The sequence below is a fragment of the Silene latifolia genome, chromosome 3 (assembly GCF_048544455.1).
Source record: "Silene latifolia isolate original U9 population chromosome 3, ASM4854445v1, whole genome shotgun sequence".
Classification (NCBI taxonomy): Eukaryota; Viridiplantae; Streptophyta; class Magnoliopsida; order Caryophyllales; family Caryophyllaceae; genus Silene; species Silene latifolia.
In genome coordinates, this window is record NC_133528.1 from 48832769 (window position 1) to 48857981 (window position 25213).

The 25213-nt window shown below is 40.5% G+C and overlaps 1 protein-coding gene across 1 annotated transcript; it reads left to right on the top strand.

The window, feature by feature from the left end:
- Positions 1–16159: 16159 nt before the first annotated feature.
- Positions 16160–18751, top strand: LOC141649043 (uncharacterized). Its single transcript, XM_074457745.1, has 7 exons — positions 16160–16364; positions 16432–16754; positions 16851–17245; positions 17294–17510; positions 17592–18076; positions 18154–18541; positions 18632–18751. Exons 1-7 carry the CDS (start codon positions 16160–16162, stop codon positions 18749–18751), a joined length of 2133 nt encoding a protein of 710 aa, XP_074313846.1.
- Positions 18752–25213: the final 6462 nt, after the last annotated feature.

Consider the following 25213-nt stretch of genomic DNA (forward strand, 5'->3'; position numbering starts at 1 on the left):
AATTTGTGGAAAGATTAAAGAGTAATCTATTCTAATCTACTCCTAATCTAATCTAAGAGAAGGATTGATTTAACCTAATGAAAACTTGATAAAAAAGATCCCTCCTTGATTATTTACAAGTGGGGTATTTATAGTGGAAATTAGGCGGATGCATTAGGGTTAACTAAGGGCTAAACTAGTAATTACACTTTTGAGATTTGAGCAGGGAGACGCCGGTATTTTTCTAAGGATGGGCGTCTTTCATTGAGGCTTGAAGAAGACGAAATTGTGCTGCCTTGGAATCCGGGCGTCTTAGGCACGGGACGGGCGGATTCGGTGGTCTGGGCACGGGCGTCTTTGAGAGAAGACGGGCAGATTGTAGTAGGGGAAGACGGGCGGATTTGGGTGAAGACGCACGTCTTCTGTAGTTTGGGGACGGCCGGATTCTAGAGAAGCCGCACGGATTGGAGTGTTATCTCGTTTTCTCTTCTATTCTTCCCTTTCCTTCACTTCCATTTTATTCTTGTGGGATTGGTCTTTAGTTCTCGCTTCCTCTTCATACTAGTCCATCAAACATCGTCAAATAGGCTTCCTAATATGCACGAAAGACGGGAATTTCCGCCTTATTATCTTCTTTCCTACAAAACATATGAAATGGGATAGAAAAGCAAATAGGAAGGTTTTGACGGACAAAATGGCCATGAAATGCTATAATAGTATGTAAAATAAGCTCAATTAGGGGACTAAATGTGCGCAAATAATGGTCACATCAAATATCCCCAAACCGAACCTTTACTCGTCCCGAGTAAAGAGGTGACAAAAACTAGACCTTTATTTAAACTAACCTACTAATATAACCGATATGAGACAATTAGCGGGTCTCACTCCGCCCCTTCAACTCACAATAAGACAACCATGAGGTAGGATGCCTTCTTGCAAGGCAAGGTGGGTCTTGCCAAAATGGCGACACATCCAAACATTAAGCACACAAAATCAAATAATGGATGCATCTACAAAAGAATAGACACTCTCCTCATCTAAGTGGCGGAAATTATCTACAAGGGAAGCAATTCAAGGGTACACACTCCTTCATAGATGCAATTTCTTCAAACTACTAAGCCTAGAAGGATACCAATAAATCACCTCCAAATTGTGTCAAGCTAGGGTACCTTTGTCCTCAATCGTTAAATGCTTTTGTCAAGAGTAGACTCCATATGGTGTTAGAAACACTGGAGGATCGCGGAATTCCCCCTCTTGCCTAGACAAGAAGAAGGGTCGTCCCCTCTCTACCATGCACAAAAATGGATACGATGGATAAAGGGATCAATAGATATTTGAGTTTCACTTTGGGAGTTTGCTTTTGTTTTTGTTTTTCCCCCCAATTTCTTGTGGCATTTGACATTTGAGAACACTTTCTTGCCATTTCTTTTGATTTTCGGCATTTCAACACTTGACAACTTTTTGCATTTCTTTTGAACATTTTCAAAGTCACCCCATATGTAGTGAGGGTGCCTTATATTTGAAGCTTTAGGAGATCTATTTTTGCTCCTCTTTTCATTTGATGCATTTTTGCAAACTTTCTTTCACTTTTCATTTCATTGAACTCAAATTGATTTCTTTTTGTGCCCATTCCCTTTGATGACAAAAATGTGGTAGAACATGGATGATGGATGGATGCATGGTTTCAAGGGTCACCTTGGAATAAACGGTAGCCAAGGAGTTATCACACCACAAGGTACTCTTGACTAGGCCTTAAACCATGGGTCAAAGGATACTAGCATGACACATCCTAGGGTGTTTTACAAGTATTCTAACACGCAAATGTCTTAAGAAGAAAGAGTATCTACTAGGGCCTATATATACACTTGTCAAGCTTCCAAAGTAGACGGTTTCGCAAAATTTTTCTAACATGCAATCTACATGCCATGATGCAACTAACATATAAACATCCTAATGCATATGATTCTACCAATTAATATGCCATATAAACTAAATACAAGTCCTAAATTCACATTGTTATACCGCATCAATCAAAATAAAGCCACATAGTCATTAACATAAAGAGGAAAAAGGAGATTGGAAAGATCATACCATGCGGTCTTCAGTATCCTCATGTCTCGGATGTGGCATAGTCAATCAATATGAACAAAGATAGACAAACATAATATATACAATAATATATATAAGACTACACTACAAAGGAAATGAACATGTTTTTGAGTTTTTCAATTTTTCAAATTTTTATGGGTTTTGTTTTTATGAAATTAAAGAACATATTTTTGGGATTCTTCGAAATTTTTCAATTTTTATGTTTTTTGGAATATAAATTTCCATCCCCCACTTTATTTTGGACATTGTCCTCAATGTACATGTAGGAGTAGGAATAAAAAGGAAATACATGTTTTTGGATTTTTGATTTTTTGAAGTAAAGTACAAATGCAATATGATATGAATGAATGCATGCTCTAACTAAATGCAATTCTATATGACATATATAACAAATGAATGCAATCTAAACTACACTATATGATGCATGTTTTCTAGTAGACTATGGTCACCTATGATCAAACCTCCCCAAACCGATTTAAACACTATTTCTAGTGTAGAAATGAATAGGATTGGTCATTAGCGACTATGCATGAATTCTAGTCTATATGCAACTATCTACATGAATCATGTGAGATATATACAATGCAACTATACTATATAAACTAACTAATGCAAATGCAATATGGAGTATTTCACAAATGCAAGCTAAATGTATATGTGGATAACTAAATGCAAGTGCAAAGTCAAAGGATAGGATATCTTACAAATGGTGGTTTGAGGGAGGACTCCACCAAACTCATTCCTTGTTGAGGTCCTTTGTTTTGTCCATAGAGCTCAAGGCTCTCAATAGAAGATCAAAAGCTTGTGAACAAGCTCCAAATAAGCACAAGTATGGTTTGCTTAACTTCAAGACGAAGCTTGGCCAAAGGAATTTGTCATTCATTGTTGTTTTCTTCCTCTTCTTGGCAGTTGGATATTCACGATGTTTCAAACCAATTAGCCCATGATTCCTTTCATCACTAGGTATGAAGTATGGTTCATTTTCATCCGTATACTTCCATTTGCCACCTTCTCTTTCACTTTCGGTGATGATGATAGCATTTGAATTTATCAATCCTTCATGAGTAGAAGGAGAATCCTTATGACTTTGATGACCGAGTTCCTTGGAAGTGGACATTGTGGGTGCCAAATTTCCACAAGTAGCTTCACGTGCAAGTTTCTCTTTGAGTTTTTCCACCAAGTACCCTTTGTATGATGCCTTGACCTTTTGAAGAAGGTCCACAATATCCTCTCCAACAATCATTGGCTCCATGGTGGGGGCAAAGTAGTCTTCATGGGAAATGGGAAAAAGGAATTCATCTTCTTCATGGAAGCATACCTCAAACTTCTCAAGGATGGGCTCCTCAAGTAAGGCAATCTCACAACTCCATTCCTCTTCTTCATTGCAAGACACATATCCCGCATAAGCTTCTTCCATAGGCTTGTCATCATCGCTATCTCCATATGAATCATAGATGGGGGCTTCACTCCTCTTCATTAATTCTTCCTCCACCATCTCAACATTCACATCAAACGATACACCCTCATACTCACAAAGGTTAAGAGTATTTGGCTTACTCAACCTCATATCTTCATCATCAAATACCACACTTTCATACTCACAAGAGCTCAAGGAGATTGGCTCTTCCCACTTCTCATCAAAGGTAACTCCTTCAAACTCACATTCATGGTCAATGTCTAAAGAGTGGTGAGGGGTAGTTAGTTGGGTTTCTTTTATTTGGGCAATTTGAATTTCCAACTCCTGACCTTGAGTAACAATGCCTTGAAGAACAATGTCCCTTCTTTGGCTCTCTTCTAGCATTTGCTTGAAGAAGTTTTGTTGATCTCCCATCAATTTGAGAATCACATTTTGAATGGGTTCATCTTCTTGTTGTGGGTAGGTGTGAAAGTGGTTGTATTGTGTTAATTGAAACTCATTATGAAGTGGGTATTGGGTGGGTGGTTGTTGTGGATATTGGATGTAATGATTTTGGTGGGGAAAGTTGGGGTAGTAGTTAGGATTTTCATTATATGAGGTGTAAGGTAGGTGTGGGAAATAAATCTGTATACTTCCCTTAAACTAGAAGGATTATAACGATTTAATAAAGATGATCTAAGGTCATAAAATAAAATACATAAACATAAGTAAAAAGATTTAGAATTAACCTTCGGTCCTAGCAAATATGGCCTAAGAACAATATCAAAATTGATATTCGCCTATTAGTTGCACCCAAGACGATCTGAGATATGCCCTTTGATTATGCTAGAAATCAATCTAAAATTTTTTGTAAAATTTAATTGTCTTTGTGTTCTTGTGATGAGAAAGAGGAGGCTAGGTCAAGAAAAAGCATTAGGGTAGAAATAATTCTCTACCTTTCTTTTTATACAGACCGAAACTTGGAGTCAATTAGGAAAGATAAAAATCTCCTAATATTCGGCCAAGCTGACCGAAATAAGGAAAAATTCTCCTTATTTTGGTCTTTCCAAAAATATATAAAGTGTGTTAAATTGTCATCTAGTGAGGATCGAACCCATGACCTTTTGGCTTGTGTACCCTCACTATTACCACTATGACACATTCAACTTGTTGATGTTAAATACAACTGATTATATTTAACTACGAATTAACAGATTAATTCGTCCAAACTAACCTTATATATATTTAATTTAAATACTCCCTCCTATTCTTAATAACCCTCCCCTTTCATGGAGGGCACGGGAATTAAGGGAGGGGAGTATTATATGGTAAAGTATTGTAGTGGGGTAAGAGATTGGAGAGAGAGAAGGAATTGTGTGATTAAAATAAGTATTGTTGTGGGGTAAAGTGATTAAAATAAGTATTGTTGTGGGGTAAGGTGATTAAAATAAGATAAAGTATGCGTATTGTGGGGTATTGTTGTGGGGTGAGGTGATTAAAATAAGTATAAAAGTTTGCCAAATAAGGAAATAGGGAGAGTATTGTGAATAGACTAAAAAGGAAATAGGGAGAGTTATTTAGAATAGGAGGGAGTATAACTTATTATATTTAATTTACGAATTGACAGTTAATTCGTCTCAACTTAATATTATTTAATTTTCATTAAATAATTATCTCATCAACACATTGACTAACTTTTTAGTCATTTTGGGCATCAATGTAATTATATTTCTATAACCACATTTCTCAAACACGTCCTATAGGTGTGACCTTTAGGGACCAGTTGATCACCGCCATCTGTATGATAATAACGTCAAACTTTCTAGCAAGCCAACCGTTATTAGGTAAACGTTAATCAACTGATTAAATATACGAAGTATACCCTTGTGAACCTGTAAGAGATTTACAAATGTTATCACACTAATTTGTGGAGGACACCAGCTCCAACAAACTCCCACTTGTCCTCACAAGTGTATGTGCAATAACCGATTCTCATATTCTATAAAATTTCTCCCACTCAATGTAAAACAATTTGCAAATCCGAATTCACAAAGGTCGTATTTTACAAGCGATCAATATCAAGAGTGGTTTTCCCGACTAGAGAGTAACTTATTTGATAAACGAATCAACATTCGAGCATGGCCATGCATTTCAGTTACAACTCCTCGAGTGGCCCTGAGAAATAACTATACCTGATAAGGGTTGGATATTTTCCTCAACTCGAATCCTGCAGATGTAAGCACAGTATGAAATGACCCAGAAAAAATCTACTTAGCCCCAGTTACGGTAGACCGTGAGAAAGAAACCAAAGTCACCCAAAAACTGCCTTAATCTTAAGAGACAGTCGATAGTCAAAAGAATCGACTCTAGGAACACAATGGATGTCCTATCCACGACCTGGCACCGAATGTTATTAAACATTTAGGACTCCATTACGTTGTCACAAATAAAAAATTGTCCTACGAGGTATCGTCATAATCTCGTATCTGTGATCGATTAGTCAACCGTTTAACTAATGGCTCGTTGAACCCACCATCAATCGACTGCACAATATAATAGCCGGAGTTATCAGCTCACATTGGCGATTACAGACCTAAACAAATATAATGTAATTCAGTTCACTTTGTGGCGTTCAATGTTGTCAGTACAATCCACATGAAAAACAAAATGTTATATATATAAAACGATGAAGTTATAAATAATATATGAAAAAGATAATGTATCAAATCCATAATCAAGTACTACAACTTAGGAACATGTTTCATTCCCATGGAATTAACATGCCCTACATGCTTATCATAATTCAACGGTTTGGTCAGAGGATTCGCAATGTTATCATCCGTCGCAATCTTGTCAATCACTATCTCTTCTTGCTCCACGTAATCACGGATCAGGTGAGCCTTCCGAAGTACATGTCTAGATTTGTTGCTAGACTTTGGCTCCTTAGCCTAGAAGATGGCACCTCTATTGTCACAATAGATGGTGATCGGGTCATTCGAACTAGGAACTACCGAAAGCCCTTGTAAGAATTGACGTATCCATATCGCTTCCTTTGCTGCCTCCGAAGCGGCATAGTACTCGGATTCAGTAGTAGAATCTGCTACAACACTCTGTTTGGAACTCTTCCAGCTGACCGCAGCACCATTAAGAGTGAAGACGAACCCGGACTGAGATTTTGAATCATCTCGATCCGTTTGGAAGCTAGCATCTGCGTAACCGGTTGCGCATAGCTTAGTATCGCCTCCATAAGTCAATACCCAATCCTTAGTCCTCCGTAGGTACTTGAGGATATTTTTGACTTCTATCCAGTGTGTTTCACCTGGAGTCTTTTGGTACCGACTCGTCATACTCAATGCATATGCCACGTCTGGACGTGTGCATATCATGACATACATGATCGATCCTATTGCAGATGCATAAGGAACACGACTCATGCGCTCAATCCCTTCAGGCGCCGTGGGTGACTGAGACTTGCTCAACTGCATCCCAGTCGTCATAGGAAGGTTCCCCTTCTTGGAGTTGGTCATGCTGAACCTCTCAAGAACCTTATCCAAATAAGACTCCTGACTAAGTGATAACGTCCGTCGTGATCTATCTCGGTAGATACGGATTCCCAAAATACGTTGTGCCTCACCCAGATCTTTCATCTGGAAATGGTTCTTCAACCATTCTTTAACCGAAGAAAGGAGAGGAATGTCATTCCCAATCAAGAGTATGTCATCGACATACAATATCAAGAATACAATCTTGCTCCCACTCGACTTGATATATAAGCATGGTTCTTCGACCGATCGAGTGAAACCATACCCTTTTATCACTTGGTCGAAACAATGATTCCAACTCCGAGAAGCTTGCTTAAGTCCATAAATGGAACGCTTAAGCTTGCATACTTTCTTAGGATGTTTAGGATCTATGAAACCTTCGGGTTGCACCATGTACAACTCTTCCTCCAAATAACCGTTTAAGAAGGCGGTTTTCACATCCATTTGCCAAATTTCATAATCATGAAATGCGGCAATCGCTAAGATTATCCGAATGGAACATAGCATGACTACAGGTGCAAAAATCTCATCATAATGCAATCCTTGCACTTGAGTGAAACCTTTTTCCACAAGTCGTGCCTTATAGATATCTGGTTGCGCGTCTACAGAACGCTTTATTTTGTAAAGCCATTTGCACTGTAGAGGTTTTACCTTATTAGGTAAATCAACTAGATCCCATACGTTATTCTCATACATGGAGTCCATCTCGGATTGCATGGCTTCAAGCCATAGCTTTGAGTCGGAACTGGCCATAGCACCTTTATAGGTTGCGGGTTCATTACTTTCTAGAAGTAAAACGTCATTCTCCTCGACCATACCAATGTATCGTCCAGGAGGATGAGAGTCTCTACCCGTACTCCTAGGTTCCTCGGGAATATTAATCTGTATCATCGGTTGGAGGTACGACTTCCTCCATCTGTTCCTCGGTTGTTGGTTGGAATCTCCGACGGCTCGAAGGTTCTATTACTCGACTTGTTCTCGAGAAATTCTTTCTCTAAGAACGTCGCACTAGCCGCAACAAAAACTCGATGTTCGGTAGGCGAGTAGAAGTAATGACCAAATGTTCCTTTTGGATAACCTATAAAGTATGTCTTGACCGATCGAGGGCCGAGCTTATCCTCGTGTCTCCACTTGACATAAGCCTCGCAGCCCCAAACCCGAATAAAGGACAAGTTGGGTACTGTTCCCTTCCACATTTCATATGGAGTCTTGTCGACAGCTTTAGACGGACTTCGGTTAAGTATAAGAGCAGCTGACAAAAGAGCATAACCCCATAATGAATCAGGCACTACGGTGTGACTCATCATGTATCAAACCATATCAAGTAAGGTTCGATTTCTCCGTTCGGACACACCATTCAATTGAGGTGTTCCAGGTGGAGTTAACTGCAAAACGATTCCACAGTCTTTTAGGTGTTGATCAAACTCATTTGAAAGATATTCGCCACCACGATCTGAACGGAGTGCTTTAATCTTTCTACCCGGTTGGTTTCATGTACCCTATTCTCGGTATTCCTTGAATATCTCAAAGGACTCACTTTTATGCTTCATTAAGTAGACATATCCGTATCTACTCAAATCGTCCGTGAAAGTGATAAAATATCTATAGCCATCTCTAGCGGTAATTGACATAGGTCCACATACGTCCGTATGTATGAGTCCTAATAGGTCACTAGCGCGCATTCCAACACCTTTGAAGGAAATTCGAGTCATCTTGCCAATGAGACATGATTCACACGTGCCATATGCAGAAAATCCGAATGAGGGAATAGTCCCATTATCGACGAGTTTCTTTACGCGTTTCTCATTTATGTGTCCCATTCGACAATGCCATAGATAGGTTTGATCTTTGTCACCAATCTTTAATTTCTTATTATTCATGTGTAATACTTCCGTGGTTTGATCTAAGATATAAATTCCATTCATGGAAACTGCTTTGCCATAAATCATTTCATTAAAAGAGAAAATACAACTATTATCCTTTATTGAAAATGCAAAACCGTCTTTAGCAAGTACGGAAATAAAATAATGTTCTTAGATAAACTGGGTACATAGTAAAAGTTATTTAAAGATAACTCAAAACCACTAGGGAGTTGGATTACATATGTTCCCTTCGAGCGCTTGACTACTCGTGCACCATTCCCGACTCGCAGGTCCACATCACCTTTCGAGAGGTATGATGTTCTTTAGGCCCTGCAAATGATTACACAGATGAGAACCACAACCAGTATCTAGTACCCAAGTTCCGAAACTTGCATGGTTAATCTCAATCATATGAATATAAGATGACATACCAACAGGAACGACGCGGCCTGCCTTGATGTCCTCACGGTAGACGAGACAGTTCATCCTCCAATGTCTAGTCTTGTGACAATGGTGGCACTCTATGTCACCGCCCTTGCTCTTTGTCTTGCTCTGTGAGCCACTAGTCTCACCAGGCGCACTCTTACCGTTTCCTGGCTTCTTAAACTTTGGCTTACCTACAGCTAGGTCGCCATGAGCCTTGCCCTTACCTTTACTCTTGTTGTGAATCGTGAGAACATCCTACTTCATGCTCCCACTCAATTTCATATCCTTCTCGGTCTGTACGAGAAGGGAGTGTAACTCATGAGGACTCTTTTTCAAGTCATTCATGTAGTAGTTCGCCCTGAAAATGGCAAAACCATCGTGAAGAGAATGAAGCATTCGGTCAATGACAATGCTCTCACTGATTCTACAATTCAGTGACTCCAGTTTCTCGACATTCTCAATCATGTGAAGAATGTGTGGGCTAACCGGTTAGCCCTTCTGGAGTTTCGCATCAAAGAAGCGACATGTATGCTCATATGTAACGATTCTCGGTGCCTTTGAGAACTCGTTAGTGAGCGTGGTGAAAATCTTGTTTGCACATTGGGCAATGAAGCGTCTCTGCAAATTGGTTTCCATTGCAAAGATGAGTACGTTCTTTATCGCACCCGCTTCCATAACGAAATCACTATAAGCGAGTGACTCGTTGATTCCTGCATTTGGGCCTGGGTTGACCGGTATTGGCTCAGTTAAATACCTGAGCTTACCGTCGCGATGGGCGCATTCCGTAGTGCCGCCTCCCGATCCGCAAAATTGGACCCATCATTCTTGATCGAGTGGACTGATTCATTTGGTCCATGAACATTTTAAGCCAGGACGAACGATCTAGTGTGGCACTAGGCATTGAGATTGCGTTATTTCCAGCCATTTGTTGTAACAGTATTATTGATAATAAGCGTGTTCTACACTGCGAAAGAAGAATAAAATAATAAGCATGCATCGTTTTTATTTTAAGTCTAATGAACTAATGTCATAACGCGAAGACTCAAAAACATTTATACAATTGACCTCCCTCAAGAATTATATAAATGACCCCAAGACTCAATTCTCTGTAAATTGATAAGCTAACCTGTTAGCTAATTCTACCGTTAGAATTTCTGGTCGATAAATTTCTGTAAATTCTATCTTTAATCCATCATAATCACGAGAAACTCTTCGGACTATGATGTTGAGGTAAACTAAGTCAACACAACTACTTACCCAACGTAGAAGGGGTCATATTAGGCCTACCGACGAAGAAGGGACTCATAGATGTTTGCCCTTATAAAGACTAATCTCAATTTCCGTTTTAGAGGAAGATCTCATCAACTATTTTTAATTCATTTTAAGTGAACTATAATCTAGCATGCGAGAATGATTTAAACTAAAGTGATGGCTTATAGACTGTGACATCTGCATGTCCATGAAAACCAACATACAACTATATGAGTCAATTTTCATGCATTTTAGTAGTAGGTGGTTTGGTTTTAGGCGGAATATGGTGCAATTACTAGCAGGTGAATGAAAAGCAATAAAATGAAAAACGTAAAAAAAACAGTAAAAGTCCTAGTGTGGCCTATCCTATCAAAATGAACAATAAATACAAGTTTGGAATCCATCCTTGGACCCGAGAAGCTTGTCTTGATGTTCCATCTTGATCCATGTAGCGGGAGTGAGCTTGAATCTTCATCTTTAGTCTTCTTTGAAATTACAATAAATAAAATTACATAATTGACCTATTAATTACATTCTAATTTCAAAACCCAAAACTAAAATAAAGAAGATTCGAGATCTCATAATTACATAAGAAATTATGTTTCCTTCATTACGAAAACATAATTTGACTAAGGCCACACTAAGTATTACAAAATACAACCGATTGCAAAAATAAATACGTAAATAAAATTCATTCATTCGATTCATTCAACAAAAATAAAAGCATCAACTAAAATAAATTAAACATACATAATACAATACATTAATTATGTTGATTAATTTATCCAAACCACCTATTTAAATTAAATTAAGTGACAATTCCGCAATTTAATCACATTAATTTCATCCTCAATCCATATTAAACTTGTAATATGAATTCTATCCGTCAAAATTTTAAACCGCTTTAAAATAACTCGGTATCTTTAAATTGTGAACCGATTCACAATAACTAATTGGCCAAAAAAAAAACAAAATTCCCCTTTTTTTATTTTGTCTCGGCAAAAACTAAAACAAATTTTTTTTTTTTTTATATTTATATCACGGCCGAAATAAAAAACAGCCAAATACCTTTTGTTTTCTTTCTATTTGGCAATTAGGAAACCCAAAAAAAACATTCCATAAATTTTCTTTCGGCAATATGGCAAAAAAAACAAGAAAACAAAACTTTCCTTTTATTTTTTTTTCTCATTCTCGGTTTACCAAAAACAAAAACAAAAAAAAAATTTTCTTTTTTTTTTCTCGGCAAACCCTAAAATCGTCCCCCCTTTTTTTTTCTTTTCTTTTTGCGGCAATATGCCCTAAAACAAGATTTGATTACTAACTTGTTTACCTTTGCTATTAGAACATGATTAGCATATGAAATAATAAACATGATCAATTTATATGCCAAAAAATATATAGCAAAAACAATCTTTTTATCATAAACATGACGATTCCATTTAATTTTAACTTAATCTGCATTAAATCAAAAACTACCAATTCTTCATATGATAATTTTAACTGATTATAAACTATAATATGAAAAATAGAATGGAAAAATATCATCAAACAGAAAGAAAAAAACGGCAAGAAAAACGGCACAAAAAATTTTTTCGAACCACAAAAAAATTCGAAACCCTAATTTTTTTTCTCGAAAATCCTATTGTTCACATACAAATTTTATGAAAATCATCAAAATTAAAATCGTAGCCTAGAGCTCTGATACCACTTGTGGGAAATAAATCTGTATACTTCCCTTAAACTAGAAGGATTATAACAATTTAATAAAGATGATCTAAAGTCATAAAATTAAGAGTAAATTTTCAATTACATCCACGTCAAATGCAGTTTTTTACATTTACTCCCACGTCAATTTTTTTTTATAAATTACACCCAAGTTAATAGCTCAGTTTATAAATTGCACCCAACCCCATTTTCCGGCAAAAAAAATTATGAAATGACAAATTTGCCCCCGAGTCTATTAGGCTGATTTTGTGTGACTTTTGAGTTACTTCCCCTATTTCCCCCTCTCAACCTAATTTCCCCTCAAAGCCAGGGCGGGTCCCACCTTTGAGCTTCATCTTTCTCCTCCATTACAACTTCATCTTCCTCCTCCTCCTCCATTACAACAATAACCATGAAACCTTCCTCGGTTTCAATCATTTTTTCCTTACCAAATAAATAAAAAATTCAAACACCTATACTCCATACACAAATTAAAACTAATAAGCATTGATTCAACCTTAATTAATATCTCCTCCATTTTACTTCTAATTATTTTCCCTTAATGAAAGTACCCCTCTTTCCATTAATTTCCGTCTTTATTGAATCTGCACACCAAAAAACCGTAGAAATCAAAACTATCCTCCACTTTGTTGATTTGTAATCAATGGCAAGAATGGGTAAAAAATGGGTACTGGATTTAATCGAAATGACAAGTTATGATAAAGGTCGTTAATGGTGTTTTTGAGAGGTAAAGTAGAGTAAAGGAGAAGAAGGTGGGTTTACTTAATTTGGAGTATGAAAAAAAAAATTATAAGAAAGATAAACCTATTTAATAAAAGAACAAGGGCAAAATCGTCATAAATTTAATGTTTAAAACAAAAAAATTTGAAATTTGACGGAAAAGTGGTCGGAATCCGATATTGGGTGCAATTTATAAACTGAGCTATTAACTTGGGTGTAATTTATAAAAAAAAATTGACATGGGAGTAAATGTAAAAAAGTGCATTTGACGTGGGTGTAATTGATAATTTACTCTAAAATAAAATACATAAACATAAGTAAAAAGACTTAGAATTAACCTTCGGTCCTAGCAAATATGGCCTAAGAACAATATCAAAATTGATATTCGCCTATTAGTTGCACCCAAGACGATCTGAGATATGCCCTTTGATTATGCTAGAAATCAATCTAAAATTTTTTGTAAAATTTAATTGTCTTTGTGTTCTTGTGATGAGAAAGAGGAGGCTAGGTCAAGAAAAAGCATTAGGGTAGAAATAATTCTCTACCTTTATTTTTATACAGACCGAAACTTTGAGTCAATTAGGAAAGATAAAAATCTCCTAATATTCGGCCAAGCTGACCGAAATAAGGAAAAATTCTCCTTATTTTGGTCTTTCCAAAAATATATAAAGTGTGTTAAATTGTCATCTAGTGAGGATCGAACCCATGACCTTTTGGCCTGTGTACCCTCACTATTACCACTATGACACATTCAACTTGTTGATGTTAAATACAACTGATTATATTTAACTACGAATTAACAGATTAATTCGTCCAAACTAACCTTATATATATTTAATTTAAATATAACTTATTATATTTAATTTACGAATTGACAGTTATTTCGTCTCAACTTAATATTATTTAATTTTCATTAAATAATTATCTCATCAACACATTGACTAACTTTTTAGTCATTTTGGGCATCAATGTAATTATATTTCTATAACCACATTTCTCAAACACGTCCTATAGGTGTGACCTTTAGGGACCAGTTGATCACCGCCATCTGTATGATAATAACGTCAAACTTTCTAGCAAGCTAACCGTTATTAGGTAAACGTTAATCAACTGATTAAATATACGAAGTATACCCTTGTGAACCTGTAAGAGATTTACAAATGTTATCACACTAATTTGTGGAGGACACCAGCTCCAACAGTAGGTTTGTGTTGACTTGCTCCTCAAACTCTCCATACCCATAGTCATACTCAAAAGATCCACCACATACTCCATGTACCAAGTCTTGGGTCATCATCATAGCCAAGATAAAGATACAACTACAAACATGGAAACTACAAGAAAACGGTAAAAACGAACCTTGAGGAACAAGTTCCTCAAAGTTAAAGCACAATTAAAATAGACAAACAAGTAAGAACTTAATCACATAACACCATAACCGGAAACGGCGCCATTTTGGTGGTTGCGATGTCGTCGGGTCACAACCAATCAAACACATTTATAATACTCAACAAACAATTAGTTAGTGGTAAGTCGAGGTCGATCCATGGGACGGTGTGCTTTGGGTTCTAAGTCTATCTATCTCAATTTATGCTAGTGTCACAATTTGGTTGGGTTTGTAGTTGTGTTCTAGACTAATAAAAGCAATAAAGTAAAACAAGCAATAAAAGGAAAGATGTAAACAAATGATTAAAAGTGCTAGGATATCACGGGGTCATAGGAGATTCATGGTGTTGATCATACAAACATGTTTACAAAGTTGCAAGCAATTAATGTTGTGAAGGAACCGAGTTGGTTTATGTCTTACGGTTCATAGGAAGAGTTGGGTCCCGGAGCCGAATCGATTAGATTGTACAACACCTACAAGTCGACTTACTTTCCTCCTATTCAACTTTTATGCATGGTCTAACATGACTCGAGTTGGTTTATATCTTACAAGTCAAGTTGAGTAGATAAGAGATGGTTGTAAATGCAAGGATACATAGGCTTAGCATTTCATCAAACATAACATGTGCATAAAGTTGACATCCCAACAAGCAAGCAATTTGATTATGAAAACATATTAGATTAAGCATGAATCAATCCCATGTTGGTTTCCCCTAATTACCTATTAATCCTAGCTAATGAAACTACTCACTCATTATCATGGGAAACATGTCATTAATGGTGTCAATCATCACAACAAGTATAAACATGATAATAGAATGAAGAAATGAACAATAAAGATTAAAGAGTAAAGGAATTATACCAACTTAAGATGATCCAAATAATAAAGCAAAGAATAATAGAAGAAACTTGATTGATTGATGGAAGGTTATCAATCTCCCAATAATAACCCAATAATCTTCAATTACCCAATAATAAACTTGAATAATAAACTTGAACAATAATTAAGGAGAGATTAATGTGTAATTTGTGGAAAGATTAAAGAGTAATCTATTCTAATCTACTCCTAATCTAATCTAAGAGAAGGATTGATTTAACCTAATGAAAACTTGATAAAAAGGATCCCCCCTTGATTATTTACAAGTGGGGTATTTATAGTGGAAATTAGGTGGTTGCATTAGGGTTAACTAAGGGCTAAACTAGTAATTACACTTTTGAGATTTGAGCAGGGAGACGCCGGTATTTTTCGAAGGATGGGCATCTTTCATTGAGGCTTGAAGAAGACGAAATTGTGCTGCCTTGGAATCCGGGCGTCTTAGGCACGGGACGGGCGGATTCGGTGGTCTGGGCATGGGTGTCTTTGAGAGAAGACGGGTGGATTGTAGTAGGGGAAGATGGGCGGATTTGGGTGAAGACGCACGCCTTCTGTAGTTTGAGGACGGCCGGATTCTAGAGAAGCCGCACGGATTGGAGTGCTATCTCGTTTTATCTTCTATTCTTCCCTTTCCTTCACTTCCATTTTATTCTTGTGGGATTGGTCTTTAGTTCTCGCTTCCTCTTCATACTAGTCCATCAAACATCGTCAAATAGGCTTCCAAATATGCACGAAAGACGGGAATTTCCGCCTTATTATCTTCTTTCCTACAAAACATATGAAATGCGATAGAAAAGCAAATAGGAAGGTTTTGACGGATAAAATGGCCATGAAATGCTATAATAGTATGTAAAATAGGCTCAATTATGGGACTAAATGTGCGCAAATAATGGTCACATCAACAACCCACAAAACTCCTCATTTCAGGCTACCTCTTTCTGCTACTAGACCACAAAAACTTCAGACTTTTAGAAGCAAAATACCTGAAATTCCATTGAATAATCCAGAAATTGTTGAGATAGTTACTGAGAGTGGAGGTGGAGTTGGTGATGAAGATTCTGATGAAGACTCTATTGATCCAGATGTTGTATTAAGTGATGGAGATTTTGATGATGTTGAAAATGATGATGACTTAATTATATGTTGAGTTTGTGGATGAAGACACTTCAGGATTTGGCATTTTTAGATTAAGGGGGGATGAAGAAGATATAGATGAGGCTAATGAAAATGAGGTAGATGATGCTGATTTAGAGTTAGATGAGGAGTTGATATCAGAGGATGATGAGCTAGATAGCAAACATGGATCTGATGATGACGAGGTAAAAACTTACCCCATTTTTAACGCTGACAAAGATTTTAAGAAGCCTATTAATTTGACAGTAGGGCTGAAATTTCCTTCTAATAAAGTATTTAGAAAGGCTTTAAGGTGGAGTGCCATTGAAAATGGTTATGAATATTACCTTTTGCATAATGGAAGTCAAAGAGTAAGTGCTTATTGTAAGCATAGGTGTAATTGTAAGTGATTAAAAAGAAAGGCAAAGTTAGACTCTAAAAACTGTAAGTGTGAGATTTCAAAAAAGTGCACTTTCAAAGTACATGCTAAGAAGTGCACTGAAGAGGAAACATTTCAAATAAGAAGTTTGAGACTCACTCATAGATGTGGCTGGAGGGATACAAATTATATGTGTACATCCTCTTATTTGGCAGAGAAGTACCTGGATTATTGGAAACTTGACAGTTCAGTAACCGTAGCAACATTACAGAAAAAAGTATTGTCAGATCTTGGGGTTAATATAGGGTATTTTAAGGCTTATTATGCGAAAGAAAAGGCTTTAAAGATGATTTATGGTGAAACTGATGAGCAGTACAAGTTTGTGTGGGACAATGCAGAAATAGTACTTAAGCATGATAAAGGAAGTTCAGTCTTTGTTCAACTTGGAAACATTCAAACCCCACCTCCAGTTTTTAAGAGGATGTATATGTGTTTGAGAGGTTGCAAATAAGGTTTTATTAATGGTTGTAGACCTATATTAAGAGTAGATGGGTGTCATTTAAAGGGTGTCTACCCTGGTATACTATTGACAGCAGTGGGAAAAGATGGGAACTGCAACATTTATCCTTTGGCTTGGGCTGTTGTAGAGGTGAAAAACACTAACTCTTGGACATGGTTCTTAGAGTTGTTGATGAATGACATAGAACCTGTGGCCAATTCAATTACCTTCATATCTGATAGGCAAAAGGTTAGCTTATTATTTATTTTGCAAATTTGAATACTTATCTGACAATTATTGATGAGCAATACTAATTGACTTTTTTTTAAGGGATTGGTGGAAGCTTTCAACAAAGTGGTACCTAATGCTGAGATTAGGTATTGCTGCAGACATATTTGGACTAATTTCAAACGCACGTACCCTGGTGAAGACTTCAGACAAACCTTTTGGAGGATTGCTAAGGCTTACACCAAGCCCGAGTTTGACCAACACATGGAGGTAATGAAGGGCATGTCAGTAGGTGCTTTCAACTATTTAAGTTCAATTCCCACAATGCATTGGTGTAGACATGCATTTGGTACTAGTTGCAAATCTGCCATGATGTTGAACAATTGTGTCGAAAGTTTTAACAATGTCATTAGAAAGTGTAGAGATAAGCCTATTATAGAGTTGATGGAATGGCTAAGAAGGTACAACATGAGGAGAATGTGCTCTAAAAGGAAAGGGGCGAGTACCTTAGGGGATGATATCATGCCTGCTATAGTGAAACAGATGGATGTAATATCTACGGAGGCTAGAAAATGTGAAATAGCTCGGTCAGACACGTTTAAATTTGAAGTTGAATACAACTTGGAAATGTGGTGGATTTGCAAAAAAAGTCTTGTGATTGTAGAAAATGGGATGCAACTGGCGTACCATGCGTACATGCATTTGCTGCCATATTGAAAAAGAGACAAGAGCCAAAAGATTTTGTAGATCGAGCATACTGTAAAGAAGTTTACAAGCTGGCCTATGCTCCATCTATCAGCCCTATGCCAGGACTTATGCTTTGGGAAAAGAGTTTGCATCCTCAACCAAACCCTCCCCCTTATAGGAAAATGCCAGGTAGACCTAGCTCTAAAAAAAGAAGAAAAGAACAAGGGGAGAATGAGCAAAGGGTATATGTGAAGAGAACACCACATAAGAAGACTTGTGGGAATTGTGGACAGTCAGGACACAATAGGAAGGGGTGTAAAAATCCCACTGTTGTCAAGTTAGTAGCCAAGAAAAGAACATCTCAGGTTATATTACTTATGCTTTTTGAGGTTTTATAATTATTTACAATTGTTGCCTTGACAATTCTAATTTGTTTTGGTATTTTTTTGTCACAGGAGGAGGTGATATTGACACAAAACCACCCACAAAGTAGTCAATCAACTATTGTTACATCTTCAACTCCCACCCGAGCTGCTCCATCCACAACTCCCACCACACAAGCTTCACTCATGTGATGATGGATCATTGAGACTAATAGATTAAGTTTTAGTTGTTGTAGAATTTATTAACTTGGTTGTATGAACTGTTCGTTTGGTTGAAGTTTGTTTAGACATATTTTGGAACAAACTCCCACCATAACTATCTGTTTGGTTGAAGTTTGTTTTGACTGATCATGAAAGATGATAGTAGATTGTAATGTTAATTATGGGTGTTCTAACAAACAACCATTTTGAAATGAATGGAAAAAATTTGGCCTCGCTTCAATTGAACAACTTCATCACTAACACAACAAAATTTCAATTTCGATTGAACAATTTCATTACACAAAATAAGCATTACAGTACATGACTAACACAACAATAAAAACAACAACTTAAGGATGAAGACATGCTCAAGAGAAAAAAACCTAGTGGAGTAACCTAAAGATGTGAAGGAGTAATTGGAGAAAAAAAATTGAAAGAAGAAAGATAAGGGAAATAGAAGAGGAAAAAGAGGGTAAAAGTTGCTTAATACGTGCCAAAACAAAGTCATTGACGGAAAGTTAAGTTTGGTAGTGCTAAACAAAAAAGATAAATAGTAAGGAAGTGTTTAACAAAAAAAAAGTAAAGGTAGTGTGTTAACAAAGTGGTATAAATAAAAGGTATGGTTTGACAAAAAAACCCTTTAAGAAAAGGTGGAAAAGTGAAGGGTATATTAGGAAAGTTTGATTGGGGCCACATGTGTTTAGGTGGATTAAATGAGTAGTTGGTGAGTGGATGAATGGATAGTAAAGTTGTAAATAGCTAGTGGATGTAAGGGTAATTTATGCATTTTTCATGCCAAATATGGTATGTTACCTGTTCCGGGTGTAATTCCAGAGCAGTTATTTGTTACCACCCGTGCTTGTAGAATGACGTCTTTGGTTGAATCCTCCTTTCGGTCTCCTGAAACAATGAACAAACTGAGGGCTCGGCTTTGGACCGAGCGAACTCACTCTGACGCTCAAGTCAGTAAACTTAAAGAGGTAAGTTGTTGTTACTTGGTGAAGTATATTTTGTAGAGAGGTAAGGAAGATATTACCAAATGAATAGTGATTCTTAGGTTAAATTGTGGATCCCCTCCTCAATGAGAGTTGAGGAGTATTTATAGACTTTCACCTTTTGTCACGTAGTGGCCAAGTGGCCAAGTGGCTAGCAGGTGGAAAGACTAATCCACCCTCGGCCGAGGGACCCATGGCAGGCCGGCGGGCCCTGTTGACTCGCCGCCGAGGGGTCTTGGATATGAGTTCGCGGATGTGTGCCCCGGCTGGCTAGTTGTCCCAGCCGAGGCACAAGAGACAGCCGACAGTGCGTCGGTTAGTTAGGGTTGTCTAAGTCGTTGACTTGCTTGTGGATATCTTTGACCTTGCTCAATATGTTGACTTGGTCAGCGGGTGCAGAATATGCCCCATCAATTTGCCCCCAGCGTAGTCTACACCGTGGTATGGGCTCCGATATGTGTTGAGCGTATATTCTGCGTAAGACAAAACATTCTTTCTCGGACTCTTCTACCTCGGCTTAGTTCTGCTTAGGCCGTACCATATCCCCCCTCCACATGGATGTGTAAAGGGCATCCGATGTGGAAAAGAGAGTGACGTTGGCCGAGACCAGGGTTGAGAGTGCCGGTTGTTTTTGATTGCCCCCGGTCGGTGCTACCTAGCTTGGTTGATCATGTGGCCGGCGGAGAACAGATACTTAGGAATTTGTTGAGGAAGATGAATAGGTAGAGGGATATGAAGGGGCGTGTTGAAGACGCTTGGTCACTGTTGCATTGATTGACGTTCAACTGTTGCAACGATTGACATTCCGCGGTTGCATGTCTGACACGTGTCGTTATTTGATTGGATTGGTACGCGTTTCATGGGCTGTGCCCTGATTGGTCCTTCTTCATGGGCTTTCCCTTATAAATAGGGCAGTTAGTCCCTGAAATTGGCCACCAATTTCATTTTCTCTAAAATTTTCCTCTCTCAACTTTCAAGGGCTTCTTTCTCTTCTAATCTTCAGAGTCGTTACTTCGGCTAGTGCTTTTCTTCAAGGTAAACAAACAAATTTTCTAACTTATTTTGTTAAGTATTTGTTGCTACCATGTCTTTTGCTAATGCCGGACCTAGTAACCGTGCGCCGGGGGGTTCCCCGTCGCGTCTTGATGAGGAGGAGATACTAGACGCCATCCCGATAAGGTCTGGGGGCCCTAGGTCTCCTTCTCCCGAAGTTGATCCAAAAGCTTTGGAGGGTTGGGAGGATGATGATGATGTTGATGATGACGATGATGATCTTTGAAAGGGCTCGTCCTAATGAGGGGAGGCAGTACATCATGGATCACGGCGACGCTTGTAAGGTCTGCCCTGACCGTGCTTGGACCCATAAGTTCGCCAGCTGTTCCGGCGAAAGACTTTTCGAGGGCCATTTCTACATCGGCAGGGGGTACAAAATTGTTATCCCTGAGGAGGGCCAGGCCGTCTGTTGCCCTCCCCCGGGTTGCACCGGCATATACATCCGGCACCTGGAGTACGGGCTCCGGTTTCCGCTGAATGATTACGTTATGGCCATCATTAGAGCCATGAACGTCGCCGTGGCCCAGCTGCACCCGTTGGCTATTAGGACCATAGTCGGCTTTGTCTGGCTCTGTCTCTTCAAGGGGGAGGTCCCAACGGTTAATTTATTCCGTCGGCTTCACCACCTTCGGCCGTCATTTCCTGGTCGCGTCGGATGGTACAGCGTGCAAATGGAGCCGGGTTACGTCTCCGTTGATAAGCTTTCCTCCTGCAAGGACTGGAAAGATCGGTGGGTGTACGTTGAGGTGCCGGATGACTATCCGCTGCCCCGGTCCTTCCAGCACCAAGTTAATTTGCGGTGCGAGAGTAAGGCAGAGCGTGAGAAATGGGTCACCCGGAGTAAGCTTAAGATGGACGCCAGCAAGGTCCCTCTTAATGCGGATGAGAAGTCGCGATGAGGCTTTTGAGGCGGACAAGAGTGGGGTGCCGAAAAGATGGATTCCCCCAACGCAGATCATTCTTCAGGATGAGTCGCTCGCCATGTCGGCCTCATACCGGCCCTAGCACGGGGTGAGTGGGGTCGGTGTGAGGCCCATCTCTCTTTGTCAATGTTTTGTTTCTTGAACTTCGATTTATTTCTTCTACTTAACTCTTGCTTTGTTTTCTTTCGAGACCACTTTGGACCGGACTGTCGAGGATATCCTCCGGAGAATGGGGATTGCCAAGGACAAGACCGTTTCTTGATTTGCATCCTAAGGCTCTAACCCGTGATCGCGAACGTCGCCGAATGATCTCATGGATCGGCGGTGAAAGGCTTGAATGTGGAGGCGGCCCGGGCTAAGGTTGCTAGTAACATGCCGCGCCGAACGCGGAAAGCAAAGTCTTCGGCGGCGACGCGTCGACATCGATTCCACCTCCCATCCCTTCGATCCGAAGGAGACGGTGGTGATCGTTGACATTACCAATGGGGGGGACTCCGATGCGGAGGGATCTCCCCTTGTCCGTAAGAGGAAAGAGCCTGCTCCTGCCGCTAATGCTTCTGCTGCTACCGCTGATACTGCTGCTGGCAAGGAAATGCGTCCTCCGACCAAGAAGGCCAAGCATGGTACGGATCTATCTGTGGCTCGGACTTAGCGGTTCATTAGGCGTTCTCGATGACGGGCTCTCCGGTATGTCCATGTATGTTGACACGGATGCTTTAATTGAATTTTTTTGTAGATCAACCGCTGCCGTCTACCGGTCACACTATTGAACGGCGTGCCGAGAAGAAAGCGTGCGGCGGTGGTCAAGATGCCACCGTTGTCACCTCCTACCCTCGGCCTACCCCCTTACTGATTAAGTCGGAGGGCCTAAGTTTGGCCAGGGTTCTTTGTCGAAGTGGGTTGATATGGCCGGTGCTCTTATTGTGGAGCAAGAGAAGGCCATTCTTGAAGCCGCCCACAGCTCGAGCGGCTCGGGATCGAACTCGACGCTGCGAACAAGGAAGCCGAGAGGGCAAGGCGAGGCCGAGGAGGCGTCCGTCGAGAGAAAACTCGGGGAGGACGCTGAAAAGGAGGTCTTCTTTGAGAGAGCCAAGGCCGAGGCTGCAGGGGGGTGAAGCCGCTAAGGCTCGGAGGGGCGTGACCTCGTTGAAGCACGCCAACCTTTACCGTACGCAGAGGGACGAATGGAGGGGCATGTTTCGAGGCCCGGGGGAAGGTGGTTCGGTCCAAGGATGCTATCATCGCCCAAAGGGAGGAGGACATTGAGACGCTCCAAACCGTTATCCTCCCTAACATGTGCTCCCAACACGGGACTGGCCGAAGAAGCGCCGGGGAAGTGATTGGGGAGCTCTTCCCTCTTGATGGCTCCTTTCCGTGGGACAAATTTGACGTGTTTGTTTGATGACAAGCTCGAAGCTAAGGAGAAAGCCGCGGAGGAGAAGGCCAAGGAGGAGGTAAGGGTGAAGAAGGAGGAAGAGGTGGCCGCGGAGAAGGCGACCCTTCTGGCCGAGAAGAATAAGGCGGCCAAGGAGGAAGCCGAGAGGATGAAGGCATTTGAGGTCGCCGAGGCCGAGGCCGCCAAGAAAGCCGAGGCCGAGGCCGCCGAGAAAGCCGAGACCGCCAAGACGACACGGGTCGCCCATCAAAGATGATCGCTAACGCGCGATGGCAAGCAAGCAACAAGGGCATAGGGAGACGGGCGGTCGTCACCAGGCTCACCCGGCGTCTCGGATAGCTGCAGCTGTTCGGGAGCCAATTATTAAGCCTTTCCTCCCTGACATCTTTTGGCGCTTCAAATGATATGTCTGTAACTTTTGCTTTTCTTTTCCTTGTTTTTGTAAAACTTTGGTAGGTTGCGTTCTGGCTTATCCCTATGGGGACGGCCGTCATCTGTATTCTCCTCACTTGTAACCTGTTATCATTTTTAATAAGAGTTTGCTTGTTTTGCCTCTGGCTTGGCCGAGGTCTTTTCTTGTCTTCGTCTGAGTTATCTTCTTACGTTATTAATTGAGCGCTTCTTTTGTTTACGCCTCGGCGGCCTGGCCGAGGCGGTTTAAGTGCGTATCTCAATTTGTGTTTAACGTTTCTAAGGCATGTTGATCGCTTTCGCGAGTATCAAGCCGCGCGGTAGTGACTGCCGTGACGTCGCTTACGATAGTGGCTGCCGTGGCGTCTACCTCTTGGAGTGCTGCCGTGGCGTCTACCTCTTGGAGTGACTCGCCGTGGCGTCTACTTCTTGGGGTGACTGCCGTGGCGTCTACTTCTTGATAGTGACTGCCGTGGCGTCTACCTCTTGGAGTGACTTCCATGGCGTCTACCTCTTGGGTGACTGCCGTGGCGTCTACTTCTTGGGGTGACTGCCGTGGCGTCTATTTCTTGATAGTGACTGCCGTGGCGTCTACCTCTTGGAGTGACTGCCGTGACGTCTACCTCTTGGGGTGACTGCCGTGGCGTCTACCTCTTGGGGTGACTGCCGTGGCGTCTACTTCTTGGGGTGACTGCCGTGGCGTCTATTTCTTGATAGTGACTGCCGTGGCGTCTACCTCTTGGAGTGACTGCCGTGGCGTCTACCTCTTGGGGTGACTGCCGTGGCGTCTACTTCTTGGGGTGACTGCCGTGGCGTCTGCTTCTTGATAGTGACTATGGGGGGGAAATGAACACTGATGGAAAACTTGGACGATTCTTCATTAGATATAAACATGCGTCGGAGTGCCCACAGTTGTCTTGGGCACCTCCGCCGCTATACAAAGTATTTCCCGAGATTGTCAGTGTTCCAATGGCTCATCAAAGGCACACCCTCTATGTCTGTTAGCCGGTATGTACCCGGCCTCATTTCCTCAACCACTTTGTAGGGACCTTCCCAGTTAGCCGTCAGTTGCATCCATGAGGTCGCCCTCCTGTTGTAAGGATGGGCTTTTCCCCTTCTCTGACTTCTTTGCCACTTTGAGGGATTGCATGTTGCACCCTCTGGCAGATATCTGGATGTTGACCACCTCGTCCTTCTCGTCCTTGGAGACGAGCTTATGCGCTTCCCCACGGTCCGAGACATACATCGGTGTCGGGGCCGGATGGACATCATCTGCGTCGGCCTCGCTCGAGTGACTCGGCCTATGAGAATGTTGTAGGCGGACGAGCCGTCGATGACCACGAACTCAGCTAGGACATTCTTAGCCGCATCTCCCTCGCCGAACATCACCGGCAACCGATCAACCCCAGGGGTACCAGCGGCCCCGGAAAAAGCGTACAACGGATTGGTGCGGGGGCTCAAGTCTTCAACCTTCAGACCGAGGTTGAGAAAGCACTCCCTGAACATGATGTTCGTGTAGGCGCTGTGTCAATCGGGCACCTCTTGACCAGGTGGTTGGATATGTCCAAGTGGACTACAAGTGGGTCATTGTGAGGGGCGATGACTCCCTCGTAGTCCTTCTTTCCAATAGTCATGTCGGGGATGTTGGAAGCGGGGATCGTTGTTTTGGGCACAA